This window comes from Electrona antarctica (assembly GCF_951216825.1).
Source record: "Electrona antarctica genome assembly, chromosome: 23".
NCBI lineage: Eukaryota > Metazoa > Chordata > Actinopteri > Myctophiformes > Myctophidae > Electrona > Electrona antarctica.
The window spans coordinates 12,228,679-12,246,375 of NC_136804.1; the positions used below are offsets into that span (position 1 = coordinate 12,228,679).

Here is a 17,697-nt window from a genome sequence, read left to right on the forward strand (position 1 = left end):
TCTCATATCTCAGGAACACTTTATTCAGAAGACTAAATACGTTCTTACAAAGCTTTCATTAAAAGGAGATGACCTCGCAGACTCACGAGGCACACTTACAGCATGGCTGGGTCCTGTCTGGCTGCATGTAATGCCGGTGAAATGCTGATATGGTAGACAGAAGCACCTATGGACTTGACATGGGGGTATGATGTGTTGGGGGAGTTGAATAGTCAGCCTCTGCCACCTCATTCAGCCTGGCTGACTCTCGACAGCTTTTTTTTTTCCAGCGAGGGGAGGGGAGGGGAGGGGGTGTTTGAAAAGCATTGCAGCCAGCTAGCCGAGCGCGAGTAACAACCTGTTTTGTTAGCTGTCTGAAATCCTCGGGACCGGAACCGCGTAAGCTCAACTCACTATGCCGGCGGATTGAGCCCAGAGTCGAGGGCGATTGTTTCAATACATTTTGTCATTAAAAATCGGGTGGCAGTGCAAACAGGGTGGAGAGGAGTGTGGGCTAGGCCCCGCAAAGCACCGTATTGTTGAGGTGTCAGGACCGCTCAGGCTTATCCAGCGACGGGAGGAGGCGGCGGAGGGTGGGGTTGGGTGGATGTCATTCTGCAAACTAATGCTTCTGGTCTGGTTCATGCTCTCACTCAACCGCTCATTCGCTCATCAGACAGCGGTAGTGTGTACGCATCCAACCGTCTGCCGGTACAGATTCACGCATCAGATCGGCAGATGAAGCACCTGCGCATGCACGCACCAAAGTGCACGCGCACACAAACACATACACTCAAGAGGTGCCATGCATTAAAGATGGCAATCTGCCACTCTCTCCTTAGGTTTTTTTGTTTTGTTAGTTTGGTTAGTTTATTGAGACAGTAATGTATTTAGCGCTTTTCTAAGTTTCTACTTTCTTTAGAAACAAAAAAATGTAAACAACTTAATTAGAAATAACATTCGGAAAACGTATGCCCATTTATCCATTGTACGATACTAATTTTGTCGCAGGGACGTCATATGACTCATTATAAACCAGGCCTTAGCTGGTAGGCGTTTACATGGGTCGGTCTATAGAACCTGAACTAGAGCATTTAAACTTCTAATAAGGTCTACTCTTCATTTTTAGTTATAAATATGGTTTGCTTAGAACTACCCAAAGATATAGAGGTTGCTGGATGATGGTGAAATGGACTACAGCGCATACTCATGAACCCAATTTACAGTAATGTGTGTCTTTCACATCTTCTCAGGTCTGCGTAAATGAAGCAATATTTTTTTGTCAGAATGGACTTGAATGGTGGGGCATACAATAAACCTCTGGGTATTTAGCATAAAGCTTGGTATTGTCAAACAAAGGCATAATCCTCTTAAAAGTAAATAAGGCAAATCCATTACTGCATGGCATCAGTATTGCTTTTAGCCAAAAGTTAACAAAAATAAATAAATAAGTTAAGACTGTATATTTCACTAATCACTCACTACATAGTTTGTTAGCACTGGGTTAGAACTGTAGTTATAAGTAACTTACAATGAATATGTAACATTTGGTCTGGTCAGTGACTTCTTCACCTGAAGTGGGACTGATGTGTGTGTTGCCCAGCATCCATTACACATGAACCATTCCATCAGAGACAGTATCATGCTTAGCAAATAGTCAGGATCTACATCGGTAACCACTGAACCAGGGTTGTTTTTGGCAGAAAAATATTTTAGTTTAGTCATAGTCTTTGGAATTAAATTAATTTAGTTTTAGTCATATTTTAGTCACCTGTAATGTTTTAGTGTTAGTCTAGTTTTAGTCGACTAAATGTCATTCATCTGCTATTTTCAGCATGCAACCAAGTGGACTTACACTGGATCTCTTGTCCACTAGTCCCTTCCTAACATTTTAGTCTAGTTTCTATTTATTGACGACATTGTCAGTATATTTAGTCTTAGTCATTATAGTTTAGTTTTTATTTAGTTTCCATTTAGTTTTCATCAGTGGAAAAAGGTAGTCGGTGAACATTTTTCGTCGATGAAATCAACACTGGTCTGAACACATTGGAACCGGACAGTTTGGTGTATTTTGCAACTCCTATGTGTGCTGCAGTGCCTCACGCATTTGGTTTATGTTTAGCAATAAATTATTGGGGTTGAATGATTACATTATGTTTGGGTCATTCACTGCGGTTTTGGTGACTGCATAGCCATAGTGCACTCATTTTCAATGTATTGTCTGTAACTCTGATATAGTGCTACATTAATACTAAAGATTGTACAGTGTAGAACTAGAATGGTGTGCCAGAGATAAAGTGTGTGTGTGTGTGTGTCTGAAGATCTAGGAATAAAGGGCCTCATCAGTATTCCAGAAGAGTCAAAAGGCAGGAGACTGCGGTGCTCGTTGTTTTGGGATTAGACCACACTTTATCAGCCGTATCAAAAGGTAACAGTGTGGGTTCGCTTTGTTTTCCATGCTCTTCATTTCCCAGGCTTAGGTCGAGACAAAACCTCAGCTCCTTGTCTCTTGACCCACTTTTCAAAGCCAGCTTTTGTACCGAGGGGATGACCGTATGTGGGGTTTTACATACCAAACAAACCCCTAACCCCATTTTATAAGCATAGGAGAGCAAGAGAGGTCACTAATGCTCTTGTCTCTGGTCAAGACTTAAGCCCCATTTCAAAATAGCCAAACAGCCATTTCTGAAAATGTTAATTAGTGCTAGAGTGATGTTAACTAGCTTCACAGGCAGCATGACCATCAGAAATTGTTAGTATAAAAAAAAAGGTCGGTACAGTAAATGTGCACATGCACATACATGCGCTAGCTCTCTCTCACAGACTCACACACACACGTCTAATTTGATGTTGATGCATTATTGACGTTGCCTTTCCGATCTCCCCGGTTTAATGTGAATAATTTGGCTGAAAATATATATTTTTCGAAGTGTTGTTTGTTATATGTACATACACAGAGCAAATATTACACAGTGATAATGCATCTGCGAAATATTATTTCTGATCAATCACGCTCCAAGTGTGTAAATACCTTCACTAACCTAATGCTATCTCTCTAAAGGAGGGCTCGCAAGTCTTCTTGTACTCTCTGAAAGTTCATTCAAAGCACTAAATTGACCTTTTTTGCATTTTACAGTTCAGCTCTGCACCAAAGAACGGGGGGGGGGGGGGGGGGGGGGGGGGAATGCATAAGACTAACCTAACGCTAACCAAGAGAACCTGCTCGGTGTTAGCGGCCTGATCTCTCCTGTCGGCTCCACCGGAGTACGCGCCGCTTCCTCAGGAGTCTTTATTGAGGGGTTTGAGCAGCAGCGAGCCGTCCCGCTCCTCCACCCGGAGGCCCAACTCCAGGAGGGCAGAGTAGTCGACCGTGCCCCGTCGCTCCAGCCCCGACACCAGCTTCTGGTTCTCCGGGTTCAGCTCCAGGAGGTTCCGGACGGCGAATATGGCCCACTGGCTGATGACTGGGGAGGTGTGTGTTAAGAAAACAAGGTTCCCGCATGTGTTGTTGGGCTTCAAATCTGTCTTCTGATTCATGCATGCTAAGATTGCTGTATGTGAATGACTATTCATGTTGATTATTATAGTGTTCTGCATCTCGGCTACATTGAAAAAGAGCCCCTCAACTGTTCTCAGAGACCACAGACACCCCATTTTTTGGGTGCATGTGTTTGGTCCGACTAGTCATTGGTCCGAAACACAACAACCCACCTCATGTATCCTCATTCCCACCTTTTCTCCCAAACAGGAACGGATGCTGACAACTTCCTGAGAGAGACACACAGAGAGATAGAGTGTGTGTGTGTGTGTGTGTGTGTGTGTGTGTGTGTGTGAGAGAGAGAGTGTGTGTGTGTGTGGTGGGGGGTCATGGGGACACAGGCAGGCTCAGATTAATGGCTCATCCTCCCTGTGAAAAGACAGGCTGGCACGGTGCCCTCGTCTCAGCCAGCTAATACAGACCGGCAGTTGGATCCCCGGTTAGGGGGCTGGGGGAGGGTGTGGGGGGTCGTGTGTGTGTGTGTTTGGGTGGGTGGATAGGTTGGGTGGATGGGCCCGAGAGACACAGTGGAGGGGCTAATCTAAAATGGTAGTTGTGCCAATACAGTTGCAACCAATCCTTAATGACTTACTGTAAGCACTATTGTAATTTTGTGAAATTTCTACGTATGACAAGGCCAAAATAGGGAGGAGTGCAATGCATTCTCAATGGGAATTGGCCTAGTAGACATTAGGACAACTTTGTTTTGTTTTTTTCAACCAAGGTTCATGTTTTAGATTGTTATTAGAGAAAGTAAAAGATGAGTGTAAATGTTCTTTCATTTGCTGCTTTCTTTCGTTTTAGCGATTTTAGCTGTTTTTGACAGGGGGGGGGGGGCAGGTGCATTCGAACATGGGCTAAATATGTAATTGTAATTATGTTTTTTACAAGATTTCATGGCAATTTTTTAAAAATGATTTACTATATCTGTCCACAAAAGATCACGGGATCTAGTGAATGTGAAGGGGGAAGTGACAGACATGTTGAGCCTAGTGTACGGCAGCCCCCTATAGTATCCCCCTTCACGCCAGTAGATCCCATGATCTTTTGTGGCCAGATGTAATTTCCTGGGGTCTAGTAGGACTATAGTAAAAAATAATAAAGAAAACTGCATCAAATTTTGTTAAAGAATACATATTTAGCCCGTGCCCATGTTCGAATGCCCCCGCCCCCCTGTCAACAACAGCTAAAATCGCAAAAACGAAAGAAAGCACAAAATAAAATAAAATAAAAAAGGACACTCATCTTTTACTAATAACCTTAAATGTGAACCTTGGTTGAAAAAAAAACCAAAGTTGTCCTTTAAAGCGCTACCCAACATACCAAACGTCACGGCACGTGGTTAATTACTCACTCGCTGCCGATGATGTCTGTTTTGGGTTTTAATTAATCCAGATTAGCCTCTTTTATATGTACTGTATAGTAGCGTACCCGAAGCTACTAGGCAACGCTCGCTTCCGCTGTGGTCCGTCACCGAAATGCTTCCCCACTATCTACGTCCATTATAAGCGCCATCTTTAGCGACGGTTTTCTCTGAATTGCGGCTCAGATTGAGGTGATTGAACAGAACGTCGATGTTAGGAGCTCATAAAAAAAAGAAATCGGCGCTACCTCACGGTTACAATATTAACACTTCTGATGAAAGTGAAAATAACAGTCGGCAGATTAGTTATGGACGATAACTACTTCCGGTTCATCCTGGGTGAATTTCGGGGGTTTCAAAATAAAAGACGCCTTTTCTACGGCAGGGAGTGAGGGGCATTAGACTGAATCGCGGGAGGCAGTCAATTTGTACTGTACTGAAATGAATGGAATCCAAAGGGTTCTTTGAAAATCTTTTGGATCATCTGTGAAATAAAAGTTCTTCACATGAAGAACGAATGAAATAAAAGTTCTTCACATGAAGAACGAATTAACTCTCTGTGTTAGAGCCCCACCTCCAGGTTCAGCGATCAAAGGATACATGGATTATTGCTGTCTATGCTGCAGTTGTCCAGGATGAGTGGTATTCCTTCCAGCACTCTCACCTGAGACAAACACACAAAAAAAACAAATTGTGAGTTTTGACCTCTCTTACATTTCTGGCCAAAAAGTGCATTTTATACATACATCCACAAAAACGTCTTTGTATTGGTTAGTAGCAAATTTGTTCTTTTTACTTTTGCAGAAGCCGACAGGCTGTGCAGTCTTCATGCAGCAGCAGGAAGTCGAGAGTAATATACCCTTAAGAACTTAAGAAGAAGTCCTTAATTGCGTCTAATTACAGCATTTAATGCTCTAATTAAATGTGATTTTGTCCCTTTCAATGCATTGGACAAAATCATGTTTAATCAGAGCATTGAATGACGTCAGTAGCCATCTACTGACCTACCAAGAGGCTGTATCTGGTATTGTTTTAATGCACTTTGGATAGTCAGAACCGTCAAGAGTGCCTTAATTACCTTGTATACTCAGTTAAATTAACACTCAGGAACACTGTCTTTCTGAATGACATGACAAGTGACCACACTTACACTCGTGAGAAAGGTCCAGTGTGCCTTGGGATTTTGTGAGAACCACACATGATTACTGCAATATATAAAACTATACAAAAAGTATTAAGCCCAATAAAAACGTCCTTCAGCAACATTCTCAAATCCTACCTGCTCATTCATGGGTGAATCACACTGAATAACACCGTCCACTAAATGCTTCAATGTAAATACAGTTTAACAGTCTTAGGTAACCTAAATCCATAGGAAACGGTGGTCATTACCCTGTTGCAGACACTCTAGCGTTCACTCTCTCAGTTGACCAAAACCACAAAACTGCCCATTCACGGCACCCTAAGACCACAAGGACTGAATAATGATCCAGTGGTGAAAACGGGGGTACTTTAAACTATGACGTGCATTTACAACCAAGGGGCCGTGCAATATGCTATATCAACCACATCACACGTACATTATGAGACAGAGAACACAACATTATGCTGGAGTAGGTGGGTTTGTAGATCCAGGGGAACTGAGCAGGGAATATATTCAACCACTTAAGCCTAAATTATACTTTCATAACATACCAAACGTTCAAGCTCACAACACATGGACATGTTGTGAGCTTGCAGATCTGCTATAGGACGGTTTTCTTTTTATATTTTTGAACATTTGCGAAAATTTTCAGACATCCGCCAAATTAGGGATGCCCGGTTGAATGTGATTAACCCATTTTGGGCGGGAACCCCTTTGTGTTTTAAAGCATTATGTTATACTTTAGCTATTGAAAAATAGCAGATCTACAAGCTCATAGCTATGAACTTGTAGGTCTGCTATTTTTGAAAAATGGTGAAAATGTGCCTCAAATCTTTGAATATATATTATTACAGAGTGAACATTTTAACTCAAATCTTTGCTTCTGGGGGGGAGGGGGGTTCCTGGAACATATTTTCAGATGGGGGGGGCGGAGGCATATTACATATCCTTTTTGGGGTCCTTGACATGAAATATTGAGCACCACTGATACAGAAACATAAGGTTTTCAGGATTTTGAAGACATTTTAAAAATTTCGACGTCAGGCCTAAATGTGATTAAGTGCCACACTTCAACCAGAGTGTCTGAAATATGACAACATGAATTAATATGGGTGCCCCTTGTCCTGGGTTCAGCCTACCATGGAAAAGCAGCAGGGATTTTTGGGGTTGGTACTGTACTTATGGCCGTCACAATAGGGTGCTCTGCTCCCAAGTCTAATTCTATAGGTTACATTATTGTCTGGATCCGGCTCTGCATGTGGTTGCCCACCGAATGTATTGGTAAGAGGAGCAGAGAGACAGAGAAGGAGACACTCAAAAAAAGAGTGCAAGCAACCAACCCCGCATTTTTTCCGCTGTTTAAAATTATTGTTTGTCTGAAGTTGCTTACATTACTTCCAACCCCATAGCGAGATGAATAACAGTGTGTGTGTGTGTTTGTGTGTGTGTGTGTGTGTGTGTGTGGGGGGGGGGGGGGGTGCGGGGGAGGTGCGGCATACTGAATTCAATCGTATATACACACACACGCAGCGCACACACGTGCGTGTCTTACATTTCTAACGTGTCCCAAAGGTGAACGGAACGACATCGGTTTACGGGAAGAGATCCTGGGGTGAAAATGGATCTGGGGGTGATTGCTGACCACCAGCAGACCGCAGATCAGCGTCCGTAAATATTATGAGAGGGCCTGCCCGGGGTGGCCGTCCCACAAGCATTCCTCAGATCTGTTTTTATTAAGTGGGATTGAGTCTATACTGAAGGCAGTGATGCGCGCTGTCTCCTGCTGTCTCACTCGCATCCCTGCTTATTATCTAATGGGTGCTTTATGTTACAGTGAGAGGCGATGATAGATGGTGAAAGAGAAGGAACACTGATAATATGGCCCGGTGATTGGAGGGAATTTAAAATGGCTGACGAAGTGAGCTGGGAAATAACCAACCCCCCCCCCGTCGATTGGAGAAGCCACAAGTTCTGTGTTGCAAGCAGGGGAGGCAAGCATGCTTGCACACAAGCACAGAGTACCGTATGTCTAATTATAGGACAGATCCCATAGGATTAGGAGAGAGAACGTTGGAGCGGCCTGCTGGAGGTGAGACCAACCGAAATGTGTGGGGTCAAGGATGGAAAACTGCAAATCACCCAGTTTCTATTCTTTCTGGACAACATTCGGGTTTCACCATCATTGGTTTATTGAAGATGGTATAGCGACGGGGTAATAAAAGAAAAATCACACCTGTGTGAAGTGAGCGGTGCAACTATACATGTATTGTTATAGTTACTGTACTGTGCTCTGTACTGTATTGTAGTGTACTGTGCTCTGTACTGTACTGTACTTTGATTATTTTTGGAAAGAACTTTGAACACCCCGGAACATCCAGACCCCCAGGAACGCGCCCAGGGGCCGGCCCGGTTCCGGCGAGCCTTCCCGCGTCCGAAACGGTCGATAAATGAAACAGTTACTGCATGGGGGTCCCAGGAACATCCAGACCCCCAGGAACACGTCCAGGGGGGCGGCCCTGTTCCGGCGAGCCTTCCCACGTTCGAAACGGTAGAGAAATGACAGAGTTACCGTGTTGCAGCTTTCCGTGCTCGGACACGTATAGGGACACAGATAGTACATACAGACACACATAGCTACGTAATGGAGCGGAGGCACCGCTCAAAAACAAGTATAGGTTTCTAGTTTTAGATTGGCATGTGGTAATGTTTTTTCAGGGGCACAATTGATGGGTTCGCAAGTTCGACACAGCCGCGGTACTAATGCTGCCACAGTAAAGCGTTGGGCCTAATGAAAAGGGTCAATCCATCACAAAAACACTCAACACTCAATGCCTCATCGCGGTGTTCCGTGGCGAAAGTAGCAAATATACATGCTCATAACGTGTCACATCACAATGTGTTGTGATATTGTGCATTATCTATTTCAGGCTTATGATTTTCTTCCCCCAATAAGATATAGCCATCATTAATCAAACCTGCCAGCAGAATACTGCTGACTTTGGAAATAGAAAAGAAGAAACACTGTCATTATATAGTTTGTCAAGTAAAGTACACTCTGCATCCACTGTTTACAATCCTCTCCACAAAACCTTAACAGAGTAGCACATCACAGCTGAACAGTCAGCGGTGCGGTGCTGTGTTGACTTCATGGCAAAAACAATGGCCACATCGTTTTCTGTTTCCAATAGAACCCTAACAATCATGCTCATCAAAAAAATTGGGGAGGCACTGGGGGACACACTGGGGGGGGGGGAGGACACTGGGGAGGCACTGTGGAGGCACTGGGCAAACAAGAGTCCCCCCCCCCCCTGTGTGAGAATATTGGTATCCGCAGATGTTTTCTTTTGTATTATTCCCAAACATCCCAAATATGCCAAATCTCAAATATTTTAATTTAAAAAGCCACTCATTTTAATTTGAGTGTTATGATGTTAGTGTGTTGGAGTTCTTGCCCAAGGACCCTCCAAAACATTGATAGACACATGTCCTCACTGTATTGCATTACTGCTATTATGTTGTTTTATGTCTTGCTTTTCTTTCTTTTTTCTCCATTGCTCTATAAAGCACTTTGAGCTGCATTTCATGTCATGAAAGGTGCTATACAAATACAGTTTTATTAATATTATTATTATTAATTATTCATTAAAATGGCAATTTACATATTGACATTCTAAACAGCAGACCACCCTTCCTCAAACAACAGCATTTTGGAGCACGTTTTCTACAAATTAATTCACAAACAACGTAGACCTTAACATTTAATTTGCCCAAGACACCCGTAGTAGGCCCATGACGTCTGGAGATGTCTTTAGGTCTTTTTTAATAATATCAAACGTGACCGCTAAAATATTTTTTTTTGACAGCTCCCGTTGCTAGGCAACGCCTCGCTTAGAGTTCCCAGACATGTTTTGCGCATGTGCGCAGCCATTCACTTCCTTCTTTACAGGCCGACAAATCGTGCTATTATCTCTGAATCTAGCATCTCGTTTGAAATATTAACGCTTCTAAAGAGAGATCAGACTTGACACCGTGAGGTAGTAATGGAACATTATACCTCCCGGTTTTGGGGGGAAATGGAAGGCGGGCTTTTCAGAGTAAAATCTGCCTCATCTGCTTGGCACTCTCAAACTAATCGATTTAATCAATTATAAAAAACAAATTTAATAAAAAATTATCAATTTTGGGGGGAAATTGTTTTCACTTGCATTTCTTTAAATGCCAAAAAAGCATAAGGTATCTATCTTATAGATCTACAATTCATTGATATATAAGTGATAATAAAAAACAAAATAATCAAATGTATAGTTGCATGCAGACCCATTTCTTTGCTAGAATATTCCCTCAGAGGCAGTTAAATAAACAGACCTTGTTTTGGTTGCTAGTGTTGCTGTGACAGAGATTTCCGATCAGTCTGATGAGATGAGCCTTGAAGCTGACGGAGGGGGAGGAGGAGGAGGCGTCTCCACCCAGGCCGAAGGAGGAGAAGTTCTGGGCAGCGCTGAAGACATTCTTACTGGCCTTTCCCAAGGCATGGACCTGCTGCAGGAGCACTGGAGGAGACAAACAGAGAAATGCCTGAACGCGCTGAATGGAGCAAACGACTAGTTTGTTGCCGCCAGGCAGAAACCCCTTATCTCCATATTTTAAGGTTTTGTGTTTTTGTTCGTAAATGAACGCCCTACTTGTTATATACTTAGAACTACAGCGTCACACAAAAGCATCAAAAGCAGCAGATCTAGATCTGCCACTTATGCAATTTTCACATTTGAATCCTGTAAAGTAACAGTTTTAGAAATATGAGGTTTCCACCCGACAGAGACGATATGCTTTTGATGTGTGTGTGACTGTGTGTGTGTGTGTGTGGGTGTATATGTGTGTGTGTGTGTGTGCGTGTATACGTGTGTCTGTATATGTGTGTGTGTGTGTGTGTGTGTGTGTGTGTGTGTGTGTGTGTGTGTGTGTGTGTGTGTGTGTGTGTGTGTGTGTGTTTACCGACGGTGGACTCCAACAGGTCAGGATGCTCCTGCAGGAACATGAACTGTCTGCGGTCAGAGGTCATCTCACACAGCACGTCCAACAGGCTGATCACCGTCAGCGCCTCCTGCAGGACAAACGGGGGCATGTGAGGGGAGGTTGTCAAAACAAAAGGAGGGTAAAGCTGACCAACCCCAGGCCAATGATTAAAAGTCTGTTTCAACATCCTTTTTTTTACTAGCAGCTGGCCATTATGGAGGAATTTGAGAAACGGACTCCAAATTAGCTCCATGGTTAACTTAGGTGTGCTCAGTGAGGGAGGAGGAAGATATCACAAGAGGCTAAACATGCCTGTTCTTGTCCGAACAAAGTCAAATGTTCTAGTTTGCTTACAAAAGAGTTGTGGACACTTAACTTAAGACACACATGCAGGCTTATATATTTTGTCACGTGACAACCCATTCTACTCTGTTATTCGATTTCAAAGACATTAAGTCAAGAAGTCTCTCAAGTGTTGCTGTATTAAACTGTAGGACAAAAACTTTCAAAAAGTGTTCCGGTAAAAAGTGTTATATTGCAGAGACCACAATGGAAGTACAATGGAAACATTAGGCCATTTGTGCACAAAACCCTAGCACTATGCCATTAGTCTGACAGTCCATTGTTTTCCGAAGTACCGTTGGTACTGGGTAATGGGGGCCCATTATAACTTCAATCTTATTAACTTATACTTTAAATGAATAAAAGTTTATTTTAACCAATCTGTATCACCATACCACAACATGAATGTGCGGTTGTGCGCCACAACGTGTGAGCGCTTGTCATCTATTTTTGCCAAAGACATTTGGTGTAGAGGGGAAAAGGGAGCAAAGTATAGAGTCCCGGGTGACCCTGGTCAACTAAGTACATCATTTCTGTCGGATGGAAACCTCATGTGTCCAAAACTGTAACTTTTTTAGGATTCAAATTCAAAAATAGCAAAACTAGCAGACTGTGCTTCGTGCTCGTCGTCGATCTGTAATCTCTCAAGACAGATTGAGAGCTCTGCAGCTGAATCTGTCGGCAACTCCCGTTACAACGAGTTGTTTGTAGGAAAGAAAACAAAGACGCACCACCAGAAGGGCTGAAAGGGAGTGAACGGGCCAACATCTGGACTCTACACGGCACGCAGAAGCGGGCGGTGCCCCCAGAGGTAAATTCTTCCATGGGTTCGCAGATTGGTCGATCTGCAACTTATGAGTGACGCTGTAGTGTACGGTGTGATCACGTAGGACGTTAATTTACGAAAAAAACTCAAAAGGTTTGAAAATATGGAGATGGGAGGTTTCTGCCCGACAGCAACGGTATAGGGTGGTTAAGTGGTTAAGGATACCTCATCACTGGTGGCAGAGTCACAGGCGAGTGTGAGCACGGCTCCGCAACCTTTCTGGAAGCAACAAGCCAGGAATCGAGCCACCTCAGGGGGGATACCACACTCCTCTGTGTCCTCCTCTCCTAGCTGGGCTGACAGCAGTTCCAGCAGAGTAACCCTGACATGACATCAATTAAAATACAGCAGGCATAAATTGCTCATCTAGAACAAAACTTACAAGCTTGTGAAAACACAACAAGCAACACATAAATGAGCATTATCTAAAAGCACAAATGAGGCATAATAATTATTGAAGAACAAAGAAAAGAAAAAGCAGAGAAGCAAATGGAATGAGTTATTATTAACATTATTATAACATGATGTATTAATGCATGAATGTGTCTTGTATCTAGCTCGTGCCATTATCTAGAACAGAATTTTACGACACAAGTAGAATGAGGCTAAACTCATAATTTAACATTAAAAGCACTGGCACGGTGCACTGACAGATGATGGAAAACACACAAGAGATAAAATCCAAGGTAAAGAACAAGACATAAAATCCAAGGTAAAACAATATATATGTAATTAAAAAGGTGTGTGTGTGTGTGTGTGTGTGTGTGTGTGTGTGTGTGTGTGTGTGTGTGTGTGTGTGTGTGTGTGTGTGTGTGTGTGTGTGTGTGTGTGTGTGTGTGTGTGTGTGTGTGTGTGTGTGTGTGCGCGCGTGCATGCTACATGATTAGGACATACCTCTCCAGGGGAGACATCCCTGTGTACATGCTCTCGACCAGAGCGGAGGACTTCAGGAAGTGCTGCGTAGCAATTAGAACCCTAGCACAACAGAGTGTTGAATCAATCAGTCAGAATGGTCCCACTTAAGCCTATAAAGGTATCCGGTACCGTCGCCCATAATCCATCTCGCCCTCGTTTTCTTCCGCCGACCTCACGCCCACCGCTCGGTGCGGCGGTTTTTGTATTCTTTATTTTGTTTTACTGAGGTTAAGGTTAGGAATAAGCCAGGTTAGGTTTAACCGTTTACGCATATTTTACTTAGGTTACTTTAGGAATACCAGGCCGAGCAGTTCCGCCGGCTGTACGCCCGAGGCGAGTTGGTAAATGGGCTACTCATTTGGTATTCCTTTGAAAATGGCCAATTGTAGATCTGCAAATTTTGGAAAAAAACACCATAATGATGCTCAAAAAAGGAACAGGCTAAATGTGGTTAAAACGGAAAAAGGAGGGTCCATGATTTTGTTTAGCACACACACGCGCAGTCTCACTCGCACGCACACACACACACACACACACACGTATATTTATAAACTCTCAATAGTTCTTACATATATTCACACACGTAGGGCAAACACGCACACAATTATGGTATATTTGTGGGGACATTTGGCACACGCACACACAGTCACACACACACACACACACACACACACACACACACACAGTCACACACACACTCTCTCTCTCTCTCTCTCTTACGGCCAGTCCAGGTCCGGTTGGGTCCTGCACAGCTCCATCACTCTGAGGGCCAGTGGGAGGTTCTGGGGCTCGGGGAGCTGTTCCACCTTGTCTTCATCCAGGCAGGTGTGAATCACCATGGAGGCAAAGCCCACCGCCTTCTCATCAGCAACACCCAGAAGTTGTCTGCACATGTACATGTACAGTATATGCACCACAGGTTCAGCTCAAGACCAGGGTTATTATAATGAACAAAAAAACAACAAAATAACCAAAACTAGAATAAAAATAAATAAATAAACATTTAGGGAAAAAAGGGGGGCTTACGTAAAATGTATCTCACATATAACAAAGCATTTACAATTTACATGCATAAAATCACATCACGTGGATCTCAGGATCCACCTGATTGAGAATGGCATGGCTCCAATGTGGATCTCAAACTTCATGTGGCCTACTACCCTTGATCAGTCAAAAAGTAAAACATTTATGAAGTAAAAGTGGAAATGTAGTCCTATGGTTTTCAAGATTAGACTCAATGACACATTTTACAAATAGCCAAATAGCCAACCTCACAATCTATCATGATGTGGACACATTAGTCTTGCATAGCCAACTATTCCACAATCTCTGAATGCTATATAGTCTGGAACTATAGCCCCCATGAGCTGAGTAATGAAGCTGCCATTTCCGTTCACGAAAATACGTTTTATTTTTGTATTTTCTTTTCTGCTAAGCAACAGGCTATATATGCTCTATATGCTATATATGATTTCTATCTATATTAGAATAAATGTGCGCGACTGTAAACACGAAACGGAAGTGGGGAGGAGGCTCCACTTCCGCTTTATATTTGACTCATGATAGCTCTTCCGTTGGTCCAGACTGTATGATGAAGCATTTGGAAATTGCGAGAGTCAACAGTCTGGTAACGCGAGACTATGGACACATGAACATATAGATTAGCTTCTTTTGAAAAACAATCATTTTCACCTATAATTTCCCACAGTAGGGATGCCAGGGTGAAAGTGGTTAATCAGCCTGAGGGCAAGATTTGAATGAACGCTGTGCTTTGTATGGACATAAGTCATAAATTCAGTTTGCGGATCTGAATGTGGCACAAAAAGACTGCAGGAGCACTTACTGGAGGGTCTCTGGGAAGGTCTGCATCCAGATGTGGTCTTTGGATGCCTGGTTTCCCACTGAAAGGTTACCCAGCAACTGGATTCCACAACCGATAGCTAAATGGGACGAGTAGAATTCAACCCAAAACGTTAATAGGCCATCTACTATGCAGGTCGGCTATTTTTATTAGGGCTAGACAGGCTAATTAAGGACTCACTTTCAAACAGGCCGTCACTGCTCTCGTGGGTCAGAAGCAAGTTCAGGATATTAAGGGTGGCCTCAATGAAACCAAGCTCCCTGTACGAAAGACACATGTTTTCTCATGTTTAGACCAGTTTGTTTTCATCCGGCACATTTGCTAGAACTACATATTGCCATTCTGAAAACATTGATTGTCGAATGCAAGAAAATTTTACACATGTATTGTAGTATTTGGTTGAGTTGGGATGTCATTCTGATATTTTTGAAAGGCCCTTTCCTAGTTGTGCAAATTAAGAATTAATAGCACAGCATCACTATTTGCATTAACCATCCAGTAAAGTCTGCAGTATTAATTTAACTCTGAATGTGTTACCCTTACGACTTATGAGTCAGTTTGGTTATGTTCTTTGTACACTTGCAGTGTTTAACCCATTCAGGACGGGAACCCCTTTTCGTGTTTTAAGCATTATGTTATAGTACTTTAGCTATTGAAAAATCATGAAAATGTGGCACAAATCTTTGCTTTTGGGGGCTCCCTTTTCAGGAGGGGGTCCGCGGCCAAATACGGATCATTCTGGGGTTCGTTGACATGAAATAGGTTGAGCACCACTGACGTAGAAACATATGTTTTTCAGAAATCTTTTAGGATTTAGAAGACATTATTTTAGAATCGGCCTCAGTCCTAATAAAACACTTTGGGTTTTATCCAAAGTGTAGCCTGTGTTACCGGAGCAGGTCCTGGTTCCGCTGGCTTTGGACACAGGAGTTCCTCAGGGCCCTGCAACACTCGGTGGTGAGCTGAATGACAACAGACTGATCATCTTGGCACCGGAGCTCCTCATCCAACCTGGACAAGATCTTCAACAGAGTGCCAAACACCTCCTCATCCACCCCATCCCTGGGAATACGCACACACGTACAGTACGCTATAGTTATTGATACATTTGTATTTATTAATCTAGTAAAGTCTTAGTGTAACATCCATTTTTGTAGTGTTTTCGCAACTTCTGATCTCCGTAGCTCTGTTGTCTCCCAGAATTCAGTTCAAAACAAAAACAAAAACAAAAAACCTGTACGTTACAAAACGAATACTGCAGTCTCCTAGTTTCTAGGATATTTTGGGAAGCAGCAACGTTTTCAGAAATACCAATGTAACTAATAACTATGTATTAACTTAACTTTAACACTTAACACCTCACTTCACACACACGCGTTTCGAGAAGTTGTGCAATTGGTTATTATGAAAAATATACCAGTTGAAAACGTAACACAGTATATTACTATAATATAATAACCAGGCAGGTTTGTGTGTGTGTGTGTGTGTGTGTGTGTGTGTACACATTGCAAGACACTAATATACAAACAAAATTCTTGAACTTGTTACAGATAATCATTGATTAATGAAAGACAAATTCATATATTTTATATAGGCCATCATAAAGGACATATTCATAGCAGCATTTATTACAGTCATACTGTGTAGCTACTGTAATAATAATAATTAATATGTATACTGTGTAGCTACTGTAATAATAATAATTAATATGTATATCAAATAAAACTACAAAGATAATGTAATAATGATGTAAGACAATGATGTAATATGATACCAATTAATCAAAAGCTGATTAGATAATGACCTTGTTCATTTTTTATAATAACTCATGCTGCTAAAGTCTCACAACCGTTTACAAACAATGGCTAAAAGATAAAGCACAATGGTAATTAATGAACCCAGCCAACAGTCACACAATAGGTTAGATAGTCGGCTAAGCTAGCTGAGCTAACAAGCTAACACAGCCTACACAGGCGCTCCAGGAGGGTAATAAACGCACGGACCGGTAAAGATGGTTCATACGGATCATACCTGTATTCCTGGTCCCGCAGCGCCGTTCTAAACGATTTCAACACCTGCACATGACGCGGACACATGTCTTCATTCACAATGTCCAGGAGTGATGCTGACAGGTCCATGTCTGTGTCACTGTGAGCCGCCATGTCTGCTGCCGCTCCACTTCTTACGTACGTGTTATACCAAAATAGGCAACCTATCGAATCCTGTGACTCCGGAGGGCGCTGGCAGACAATTAACTGTCTGAGTCTGACGTTTAGTCACATCATTCGATAGACCGCCAACACCAGTGTAACACTGGGTTAGTTCTGGCATGTAATTGGTTGAAATACATTTTAAGGCGGAGTCGTAACATGTGGCTATGTTTTCATTTCTGTTACTGAGTTGTGAGCGAGATTTGTGAACTGTTGGATAAATAAAAGGTTAGCAAAGTATCTGTACAGAGTAGACCGCTAGACCTACTGCACATGCAAACAGAGCTGCTACCTTTAAACACATTGATTGATTGATTGATTGATTGATTGATTGATTGATTGGTTGATTGGTTGATTGATTGATTGATTGATTGATTGATTGATTGATTGTATTAATAGATTAACACTTCTATTATAGCCATAAACAGGAAATCATCATAGAGGAGGTAAAAAGGGAAAAAACATAGGCTACAGTGAGGGAAAAAAGGGGTGGGTGGGGGATTCAG

At 42.5% G+C, this 17,697-nt stretch overlaps 1 protein-coding gene across 1 annotated transcript; it reads right to left on the bottom strand.

Moving 5' to 3' along the window:
* Positions 1–2: 2 nt before the first annotated feature.
* atxn10 (ataxin 10) lies at positions 3–17,212 on the bottom strand. The gene is made up of 11 exons (XM_079494624.1): positions 17,013–17,212; positions 15,873–16,043; positions 15,162–15,241; positions 14,964–15,060; positions 13,841–14,005; positions 13,100–13,180; positions 12,371–12,527; positions 11,017–11,125; positions 10,390–10,574; positions 5,481–5,544; positions 3–3,443 (listed from the first exon to the last, which is right to left on the bottom strand). The coding sequence occupies exons 1-11, from the start codon at positions 17,141–17,143 to the stop codon at positions 3,259–3,261; spliced, it is 1,425 nt and encodes a 474-aa protein (XP_079350750.1). The 5' UTR covers positions 17,144–17,212; the 3' UTR covers positions 3–3,258.
* Positions 17,213–17,697: the final 485 nt, after the last annotated feature.